At 35.6% G+C, this 12,006-nt stretch overlaps 2 protein-coding genes across 2 annotated transcripts; both read left to right on the top strand.

Moving 5' to 3' along the window:
- Positions 1-5,443: 5,443 nt before the first annotated feature.
- Positions 5,444-8,291, top strand: LOC147508975 (uncharacterized). Its single transcript, XM_086597685.1, has 6 exons — positions 5,444-5,576; positions 5,706-6,028; positions 6,121-6,304; positions 6,383-7,707; positions 7,818-8,013; positions 8,083-8,291. The coding sequence occupies exons 1-6, from the start codon at positions 5,444-5,446 to the stop codon at positions 8,289-8,291; spliced, it is 2,370 nt and encodes a 789-aa protein (XP_086453811.1).
- Positions 8,292-8,339: 48 nt separating this feature from the next.
- On the top strand, positions 8,340-9,236 carry LOC147508976 (uncharacterized). The gene has a single exon (XM_086597686.1). The coding sequence runs from the start codon at positions 8,340-8,342 to the stop codon at positions 9,234-9,236; it is 897 nt and encodes a 298-aa protein (XP_086453812.1).
- Positions 9,237-12,006: the final 2,770 nt, after the last annotated feature.

Consider the following 12,006-nt stretch of genomic DNA (forward strand, 5'->3'; position numbering starts at 1 on the left):
TGAGTATGTGTGAGTTCCAAACTTCATTCTATAATTCTAGAAACCAATAGAAGCACACATATTGAAATTCAAATTGCTCCAAATTAGTTTTCACACCATTTGGCTCTCAATATCCCGCACAATTTCCCTAAATATTTTGAAATTTTGAACACACTTCCGCCACTATAAATACAAAATCCAATTCACCCATTTTTCTCACACAGTCCTCTACACTTCCTCTATAAATACAAAACCCATAAACCGATTTTTCTTACCCAATCCTACAATTCAATCAAACTCTTCCTTCCCATCACAAATTTTGAAATGGCTGCTGAACTCACTCCCGACCTCCTAACTTTAACCAAAAGATGAGAAATGGTGTGCCTATTCTCAAGTGGTGGACATTGTCAAGATCTGCTTGACCAAGAAGGTGATGTATCAAATCGAGACTCTACACCAATTCTATTGCTTCGACGTATGGAGTCAAAAATGGTTCGGGAGAGTTCTCACTGCTAGGGATGGTGAGGCAGAATTATGCACAATTATTGTAACATCTGAAAAATGTAAAGAGACTCATATTGTGAACAAATTGTTTTGAAGGCTAAGCCACTCCATTGCTTTTGTAAAGTGATTGAGGCTAAGTCTTAAGCTAAGCCTGGGGTCAAGTCTGTGCGTGTGATCGTGGTTGTTGTTTGGAAATAGAGTCCGGGTCAAGAGACAATCACTACTACTATAAATCATAGTACAAAATATCAGGATATGGGTATTTATCGATATTCAATTTTTGGATATGTATCGTGGATATATCCCCCTCTTTAGGGTTATTTGGTATTGTTTCACATGCAAATATCGTGGATATATCCAAAATATTGACAAATATTGTGGATATTGTGGATATTTTTTGATATATTATGATACATTATTTATATTTATTTGAAATATAATGGTAAATATTAAATAAAATTATTATATATACAAAATATCTCCAAATATCGCAAAATATCCCCAAATATCGTAAATATTACAAATATCGTTAAAATATCACTGATATTTACAGTCGTATATATCTCTGAGCATATCGTGATATTTATATATCTTTTTCTGAAATATGGATATATATCCCCAAATATCGGGATATATCGGGATATTTTGTACTATGCTATAAATAACCTGGCACATTAAAAGTAATCAGCCTTTTTAGACCCGTGTGCTGCTCTTACTAAATGTTGAGAAAAAAAAAAGGGTTCTATTACTGCCGGACCCCAATTTGTGTTGGGTGGACTCCCACAAAAAAAACAATTATTACAAGTATGCTATTGGTTTCAAAAAATCTAAAAAAAAAATAATTATTACAAGTATGTCATTGGTCTCCAAAAAATTGAATTCGAAATCCCAAACGACTTGGCCACACCGTTTGGGACTTAGTCCAAACGACCCGGCCACACCGGTCAAGAGCCTAAAAAACAGAACTTTGAATTTTTTTTCAAAGTTCAAATTTCAAACGACATGGCCACATCGTTTTGAACTAAGTCCAAACGATGTGATCATATCGTTGAAGACTTAGTCCAAACGGTGTGGCCATATCATTGGGGATTTTTCTAAGTCCAAACGATGTGGCCATTTTTTTTATAAGTCCAAATCCCAAACGACTTGGGCACATCGTTTTGGACTCAGTCCAGACGGTGTGGCCATGTCGTTTGGGATTTGAACTTTGAACAAAAATTCAAAATTCTGTTTTTTGGGCTCTTGACCGGTGTGGCTGGGTCGTTTGGACTAAGTCCCAAACGGTGTGGCCAAGTCGTTTGGGACTTAGTCCAAACGACCTGGCCGGGTCGTTTGAACAAAATCCCAAACGGTGTGGCTAAGTCGTTTGGGACTTAGTCCAAACAACCTAGCCGGGTCATTTAAGTTTGGGATTTCGAATTCAATTTTTTGGGAATCAATGGCATACTTGTAATAATTGTTTTTTTTTGGATTTTTTGAAACCAATGACACACTTGTAATAATCGTTTTTTTTTGGAGTCCGCCCAACACAAATTGGGGTCCGGCAGTAACAAATACCAAAAAAAATCCATTGGCGAACAAAAGGGACAACATTGTAATTTATTTTTTGCTTTCCATTTCTAGCCTGTGCTTTAGTAAAATTTAAGTGCATATACAGAGGGTTTTTATGTATTTCTAAAGTTATCATCAAATGTACGCCTCTTTTTATGCTTGGCTCCACTCCACGGGGTTTAACGATCCGAAGAAAGCAAAGGCAAATTAGACATGAGTTTGAGTCCCACTGCTTTTCCTATTTAGTCTATTTGTTTGTTCCGATAAATTGTCTGCTTTAATTTTCTAAAAGCCTTCTCGTGGGACCCCGTTTAAATGCATAACTCTGTGGCTATAACTTCTCTTGTGGAAAGAATGTTTAATCTAACCTCCCCAAATTTGAAACACCTCATTCAGCATACTATTTTCATCCCCACCATTACTAAACAACAAACCTGCTTTACATTTAAAGTTTTTCTAATATCCCCACCATTATTTTCTTTCCTCTTTAAATACTTGCCTCTACCTCACTTCAGCACAGCATTCGTAATAAGTGTTTGATAAGAAAATCGTTAAACTGCTTTATGCAGAACAAAAAAAAAAAAAAAACTTTGATGCTATACAATGTTTATTTGTAATCGTCAAACACTCCAGGTATCTACTATTTTTTTTTTCCCTAGCTCTTTTGTTATTTAAATTGTAATGAATTCATTTTTGCAGTTTTGGTTCGCTTTTTATCACCATTTCAATACAGTTTGACGTCGATTTGAACTACCCAAATTTAATTCATCAACTTTGAAAACCATTTAGATAGGTAAATTGAAACAGAAAATTACTTGACTCAATCCCTGGCATTTGTTGTTTTAACATTTTTTTTACTGTTTTTTAAACTAACTACTGACCTCTGTGGTCTTCAGGTAATTTTCGGTTCGTTTGCCCAAATTTACTGAACAGAATTTTGGTACCTAGCAATACAAAGGTGGTACAAAAAACGTTATAGTATATTGTGGCAAAAAAAATTGTATATGATCATAGTGCATTAATCAGGTACAATAAAATGTTTATTATGTTACAATGAACTATGTAACGTGTTATATGACCATAGTTTTTTTTGTTCCTAAAAAAAAAATAGAGTGTGGGCGTTGATAAATTGTATTTTGTGGCTTCAAATTGATGAACTATCATATCAAACTTAGCTGCTTTGCATATTGGGTTTTGTTTGAAGATTGATTTTTTTTTTTTTGACTTGCCATTAACAATATTTCAGTCAATAGCTTAAAAGGATTTTTCAATAATAGTTTTGGCAACAATATTGTTTAGGCATTTTGCTTTATTGACTATGTAGCACCTTAAAATTGGCATGTTATTAAATTGTATCACTACATCACATACAGATTGCACACAAAAAAATGATGAATAGCTAAAGCTAACATGTTCACCTTAACCACTCTACATACTGGTTACAGTCTGACTTTATTCTTTTTAATCAAATGCATTATGAGACATTAATTATTTATATACTTATTTATTAGTTGGATATGCTATATTATTTTCATATGACTATTTTATGTTAACAACTGGGAAATTTGCTTTAAGATGGTAATGTGAATGAAATTTTTGTTGCCCTTTACCAGAGGGATTTTTATTGCCAGCGTTAGTGTCATACACTGTCCTGTGGATAATCAGAGCGAGATTGTTTTCAACGAGAAACAACTGAACTCATATGTTTGGGTCACCAAATCTTTGAAGTTTGTTTTCAACGCAATTTCAGGTACACAAGTATTTCTAATCGTATTCCACTTTTAAACATTAGCAAAATAGATACACGGTGAAATTTGAATCATTCTACTTTGTATTGCCGTTTGTTTAGCATTAGCATATGGATTTGAATGGAAGTAATTCGAATTTAGATCTCCAAAGTTATGATAGTGCTCAACGACAACAACAACGAAATCGGCGGATTAGGGAACGAGAGAGGCGAGTTAATATGGATTCAACACAAGTAGCCGAGAGAAGAAATCGTTTACGAAGAAATTATTACCAACGAATGCGACGACAAAGAAATGAAGCAATAACTGCTCAAAGAGACCGCATGCGTATAGCGTGGGCAGCTCCTCGCTTGATTCCCACTGAGGAATCATTGCACTCCAACAATTTAATGCCTCAGATGGTTACTCAGGTACAACACCAAACAGGAAATATGGCAAACCAGTTGGTTTGTGATGGTCGACCTACGCAACGAAGTCGTTTAACTCATATAAGGCGTTACGCTCGCAACTTGGTAAACGAAGTTTCAAAATTTATTGAAGCAGCACCAAATAGATCAGGTAGTGCAAGCAGTAATTATAATGTATCATTACGCTCCAACAGGTGCATTACTCAGAGGGTAACTCGCCTGCGACCTCAACCTAGAAATATTTCCGATCAATTACTCTGTGTGGATCGTACTACACAGCGAAGAAGGTTGACTCATATGCGACAATATGCTCAGAACTTGGGAAGCGATGGTTCCAGCGTTATCAATGCAACGTCAACTGCAGCCGCAAGTGCAAGCAATGACGGTAATGCTAAACCCCCTTCTACCAACTACTCCGCTGCAATTTCAATTCCATTATATCTTGATAAAATATTTATTCCATTTATACCGTGGTACTTACAAAATAAAATGTAACTTTGTTAAGTTCTAGGAATCCATGCTGATGAAATTCCTGACGAATATGATATCAATACCATCAATCCAGATCGGAATGGCATTAATAACATTAGTGACAGTGACGGCGAGCCTTTCGTAGGTTATACATCTAAACTTATGGTTGCGTTGATAATTACTCAATATTTTTTCCTTCACATATCGCGTATAACTTTATTTTTATTTGTATAAACAGATGTTGACCACGAATATGGAGACATGGTTACAACTAATTCATTAAGAAATGCTTATGCTGTAATAGATGTTGATCGAATTGGAGGCGACAATGCATGTTTAAGAGAACCTTCTGTCGCTGTGCAAGGTTGGCTTCACTACTTAAATTAAGAATATCTATATAAGCCATTTACTTGCATTAAGTTATTTGGTTTATGTAATGCGTATATTAACTATCGAAAGTATGTTGCCTCAGGTAGCGTTAAGAATAGTCGACAAACATGCTTTGTGACTAGAAGAAGGCGTAATCATAACTGCGCTCGAGGCTATGATGACTCTTCTACTGTAGCAACACATCATTTGCCACCACCTCGGAATTGTTCTAAATGTCGAGCAAAATTATTCAATCTTGAACCACCCAGTTTATGTTGCTCGAATGGGACAATTAATTTACCTCCTATGGTAGCGCCAACTGATTTGATTAATTTATATGCATCTCAATCAACAATCGGCGTTGAATTTAGGAAAAACATACGTGTGTACAACCATGTTTTTTCCTTCACTTCTATGGGCGTTGACATTGATAATGCGCTCGCTGATGGTAGGGAAGGAATTTACACATATAAAGCTCGGGGTGCTATTTATCACCGTATTGGTGGCCTATTACCAAGTCCGGGACACGCACCAGATTTCTACAAATGTATATATATGACATGATCACTTAACTTGATTATCGGATGGCTGAAAATGGAGTACTAGACCGACGGGTATTGGCTATCATCCATAACGTTTTAAAAAGAGAATCCATACGTCCAAATTTTCCGGACAGTGTCGCAACGATTAGCATCACCAAATGTTCGGCTGGTTATTAAAGATAGCCCAACCGGAAATCATCAATATAGTATTCCTACGTCTTCTCAAGTAGCTGCGATTTTAGTTGGTAGTGAAGATCCAAGTAACCTTAATGAATGCGACATCATAGCCCAAAGGATTTATGGTGAATTTGAAAATGTGCCAGACACTGCAAGCTATTATGATCCACTTCAGTACCCTCTTCTACTCCCTCATGGCAATCCAGGATGGAATTTACATATGTTTCGTTCCAATAGGGCCCGACTTACATGTCAACAATTTTATTGTTACTTGCTACAAGTAAGCCTCTTACTAACATTTTATAATATTATGTTATATATACATATTTTTTGACCTAATTAGATGCCACTAATTTCTAATTCCCTTATTAGATTCGCCCAGATGATCTTTCTCTTTTGCTCCGTAGTGGTCGTCTTCTACAACAATACATAGTCGGTAACTATGTTAAAATATCAACTTTAAGATTGAGGTGGATACGTGATCACCAGCAAGAAATAAGGGCTGAACTTTATCAAGGATTGCAAGACTCTTTAAGTTCGGGGGAACTTCATTCAGGTACACTTTGAATTTAAAAACTTATTAAAATTTAGTCAAATGGAAAACCTTAAATTCATTTTTTATTTTAAATTGAAGGCAATGTCGGTCACAAAACAATTTTGTCTGCCACTTTTGTGGGCTGTCCCCGTGACATGCATCGTCGATATCATGATACTATGGCATTGGTTCAAAAGTACAGGAGACCAGATTTGTTTATCACAATGACATGCAATCCATCGTGGTCAGAGATCGAAGCTGAGTTGTTAGAAGGTCAGGTTCCAAATGATAGACCAGATTTGATAGTCAGGATTTTCCGTGCCAAACTGGAAGAGTTGAAAAATGATCTGTTCGTTAAAGGAATCCTTGGAAAAGTGGTAGCACATGTTCATGTAGTCGAATTCCAAAAAAGAAGGTTGCCGCATGCACACATCCTTCTAATCCTTGATGAGGCTGACAAGTTAACTACTACAGATGCTTACGATAAGATTGTTAGAGCAGAAATTCCAGATCCGCCTATTGAGGCAAAACTATATGAGATTATTGTTAAACACATGATGCATGGTCCGTGCAGTAATGTTAATCCTAATTGTGTCTACATGAGAGATCGAAAGTGTTCAAAAAATTTCCCAAAACAATTCATTCCAGCAACTAATCAAGGCAGTGATTCTTATTCTACATATATGAGGCGGGACAACAACGCTTTTGCTATTGTTAAGAATCATGGTCGGCATTATCGTGTAGATAATCGTTGGGTTGTTCCTTATAATTCATGGTTATTGAAAAAGTACAACTGCCATATCAATGTCGAAATATGCTCGAGTATTAAAAGCGTCAAGTATTTGTACAAGTATATTTACAAGGGGTCAGACCGAGTAGCGATGGAAGTTATGCCGACAAATAGAGATAAACAAGATGAAATAAAGCAGTTTGTAGATGGCCGTTGGATTTGCCCGCAAGAAGCCCTTTGGAGAATCTTTGAATTTACACTAAGTCAAATATACCCGTCAGTATATTCTTTGCAAGTCCACATGGAAAATATGCATGAAATAATCTATCAAGGTAACCAGCTGATTGAGGATGTTTTGGCTGATGATAGGAACTCTTGCACGATGTTAACCGATTTTTTCCGTCTGAATAGCGTGGACGTTGCTGCTAGACAATATCTTTATCATGAAATTCCTGAGCATTATGTGTGGGATAAGTCAACTAAGCATTGGCAACCAAGAGCTGGCCAAAATCGTGTCATTGGAAGGCTATTTGCAGTTTCTCCTATGGAAGGTGAAAGATTTTACTTGAGGATGCTGCTGAACCATGTCAAAGGCCCAACATCATATAAACATTTGCGCACTGTTGGATCTAATTTATACCCTACATTCAAAGAAGCTGCTGAGGAATTGGGGCTGCTAGAAAGAGACAGTGATGTTCGTTAGGGAGTTTTAACACAACCTATGTGACAAATCGTTTGCTAAGCGAGCTTAAGTTGTTATTGGAACAATATGGATAGTCAATTTCAGATTATGATTTGCCCCAGATGCGTTCTGATCAGGTTGACCAAGATGATATATCAAGTTTGGTCACAGAGGAACTTTCTATTCCCGTTACTTCAGAAGATCTTTCTTCTATAAGTCAGCTTAACCTAGAACAAAAGATTGCTTTTGACCAGATTCTTAGTTCTGTTCAGCAGAAGAATGGTGGTCTATACTTTGTTGATGGCCCTGGCAGAACAGGTAAAACATACTTATATAAGTCAATTTTAGCAAGACTCCGTAGCAACGGATAGATTGCTATTGCAACAGCTACCTCGGGAATTGCTGCTATCATGATGCCTGGAGGTCGTACAACCCACTCTAGGTTCAAAATCCCAATTCCAATTACATCCACTTCCACTTGCAAAATAAGCAAAGCTGGCAATTTAGGCAGTTTGTTACGGCAGGCAAGCATACTGATATGGGATGAGGCTACGATGGCACATCGTTATGCGTTTGAAGCGTTAGAGAAAACTTAAAGAGATATTACAGACAGTGATTTACCATTTGGAGGGAAAGTTTTTGTAATGGGTGGAGATTTTCGTCAAGTGTTGCCAGTTGTTCCTCGTGGTACAAGGGAACAGACTATTGATGCATGCATAACAAGTTCTCCACTTTGGGAGCAAGTTCGTGTGTTACGTCTACAGGAAAATATGCGTGCTAAAAATGACCGAGCCTTTGCAGAGTTACTCATGGCCATCGGCAATGGGATTCAACCAATTATTTGTGATGCTGACATCATTGAACTGCCCAAAGATATTGTCATTCCGTGGGAGAATAAGCATTCACGTCTTAAGCTTATAAATGAAATCTTTCCAGGATTAGATAGAAATGCTGGTAACAAAGACTACATGATCAGTAGGGTGATAGTAACTCCTAAGAATGATACTGTCGAACTGTTGAATGATGAAATAATTGACCTATTTCCCGGTGAAGAAGTCACATATTACTCTTTTGATTCAGTTCAGAATGACTCTCGTGGTCTATACCAGCAAGAATACTTGAATTCAATCTGTCCGAGTGGTATACCTCCTCACAAATTGAAGCTAAAGTTGGGGGCTCCCATTATACTGACGCGAAATTTGAATCCTAAAAATGGCCTATGTAATGGAACAAGACTAATATGCAGAGGATTTGACACACATGTAATTGATGCAGAAATTGTCACTGGAAATTCCATTGGTGATCGAATTTTCTTGTCTCGCATTCCACTGTGCCCCTCTCAGGATGCAAAGTTGCCATTTGAAATGACTAGGAAACAATTTCCTATTAAGCTAAGTTTTGCTCTGACAATAAACAAATCACAGGGTCAAACCATTCCAAATGTTGGGGTCTATTTGTCCGATCATGTTTTCTCGCACGGTCAGCTCTATGTTGCTTTATCAAGAGGAGTATCACAGGCGACAACGAAAAGTTTTAGTTAAAAAGGGACAATCAAGGGTCTTCCTGGAACTTACACTCGAAATGTCGTCTACAACGACATCCTAGCTTCTTGCAGTGTTTAGTAACAAGTCGTTTTACTATTGTCAACTTAAATATTACTTTTTATACACATATATTAATTTCTGTATATTGTTTAATTTATATAGAGACCAAGTCTCATTATTATACAATATAAACCCAAAGAAGAACCATCCTTTACCAAACATCACTTTATTTTGCTTGTGTACGTAGAGCAATCAAAAATCCAACAACCAAGTTTAACGATTTTACTCATTTTTCTGTATAGATTAAACATTTTTTCCCTGCTCTAGATATGATTTGAAACTTTTATATTTACCACAATGCTTTTATCCTTGTAGTATATTTTGAAAGTGATTCCGAAAAAATTAAGTTACTTTTCAGAACTTATCAACAATTGGAAATGGCCTAGAAGGATACTTTGTATGATTCATATGATGTTCTTCATGAGTGAGCAACTTAAACTAATTAACCAGCTACATTCTAAAAGGAGTTTGTAAAAACTTGCTTTCATAAGATATCTTGCTATTTTTTAACTTGGACAATTTCTTAACTTTTCAAGTTTAACTATCGGAGAGACATCATTCATAAACAGCACAGTCCTTAATAAATTAAATTAAACTGATTGAGGGATCAGGTTGTCAAAATGATCACCCAAATTGAAGCCTACGCAAACAAATCAATGTCAGTATGTAAAATGTCAACAATTCTGATATATGCTCATCTTAGCCCAAACCAACTCCACCAGCCTATTATGCCACACAGTAATTGTGCGATAGTTAAATTTTTTTAAAAATATTAAACAGGTCGGTCACGTAGACACTGTGGAATTATATTTTTACTGCGCACCTTACTATTACTTATGGGGTGCACATTTGGGTTTCTTTCATACGTGTACAAATTTTGACATCGCCAAATGAGCATTGACTAATAGTTTACACGAGTTAGAAAAATACATAGATTCGTTATACATTTAATTGATTTTTTTTATTCAAGGTTACTTTTTTATTAAGACATTTAAGCTCCGCTTGACATGTATACTAAATTAGACTTAAATTAAAAGAAAAAAATAATAATGTATATTGACTATATATTTGTTTTAAAAAGTACGGCTTTGGCGTGAAGTTAAAATACCGGTCGAAAGTATAGTATAGCTCTTACGTGGATGTTATTATTGTGAATGTGATTCAAATGTAGATTTATTTCATTACATGTTTACAGCTTAACATCACTAAATTAGAATTTACTAATAGTTAAAACGCCCTGAAAAGATACAAAGCTCCGTTAGTTATTAAATTTTCTTTAGTACCACTTAAAATTATTAGCTCGATAATTCGTCTGATCTTTATAGAATGACTAAATTAGACTTAAATTAAATAACTACAATAATGTACAATAGTTGAATTTTGACACTAGCAACAAAAAACTTACCATAAAAAGTCGCTACAACGTAAACAGACATGGTGTGCATGCGTAACACATTAAATAATGTTATTTTATATTAAATGAAATTATTGTCGACCATATATATCATACACAATTGATACAAACCAACCCCGCTAAATCATGCCAAAAGACAATGAAAAGATTGTAGGGGAGAAAAAAAAAAGTAGAATAAACCAAATTGGTTGGGTATAGTGACAATGGGGTCACTCAACTTTTCCCTATGCAGTTTTAGTACAGATGAGACCTAAATTTACATCAGCCCATATATAGATGTCGACATCACATGAGAATAAAATTATTATTAAAAAAACATCATCAGTTGATAGCTAACCACCCCACTCAGCTATTATTAGAGTAATTGACTAGCAGGATAACGAAAAAATTAAAAATAAAAAATTAGTTGATTGCATCGTAAGAACAACACCAAGCTCTCGAGCCACATATTATTCTTCGACGGGTGAGAGTCAATTTTACATACATGAAGTAAATTTCTTAATTTTCCACTCGACAACAAAAAAATTGTTAAAAAGTTGCTACATTGTAAGGCATCATCCCATCAATAACACATTACATAATGCTTGCCCTGTATCAAACAAAATTAGTGTCAATCAATTCTATCATGCACAAGTTACAGCAGCTCCCCACTCATTCATGGTAACAACCAACAATAATAGTATAGATGGGCAAAAACACTGAAAAAAAAACAAGTTGATTTTGTTTTGTTTGATCCATATGATGTTCTTCATGGTCGAAAGCAACTTAGACTAATTAACCGCCTACATTCTAAAAGGAGATTGTAAAAACTTTATTTCATAAGACATCTTGCTATTTTTTAACTTGGATAATTTCTCAACTTTTGAAGCTTAACTATCGGAGACACATCATCCATAAACATCACAGTCCTTAAGAAATTAAATTAAACTGATTGAGGGATCAGGTTGTCAAAATGATTACCCAAACTAAAGCCTACGCAAGCAAATCAATGTCAGTATGTAAAATGTCAACAATTCTGATATATGCTCATCTTATCCCAAACCAACTCTACCATTCTATGAGGCTACACAGTAATTGTGCTATAGGTAATTTTTTTGTTAAAATATTAAACCGGGCGCTCACATAGACACTGTTGAATTATACTCTTTTACGCGCACCTTACTATTGCGTATGGGGCTTATTACATTTGGGTTCCTTTAAATGCGTGTTCAGATTTTGACATCGCCAAATGAGCATTGACTAATAGTTTACACGAGTTAGAAAAATACATAGATCCGTTATACATTTAATTGT

The sequence above is a fragment of the Coptis chinensis genome, chromosome 3 (genome assembly GCF_015680905.1).
Source record: "Coptis chinensis isolate HL-2020 chromosome 3, ASM1568090v1, whole genome shotgun sequence".
In the NCBI taxonomy this organism is placed as follows: Eukaryota; Viridiplantae; Streptophyta; class Magnoliopsida; order Ranunculales; family Ranunculaceae; genus Coptis; species Coptis chinensis.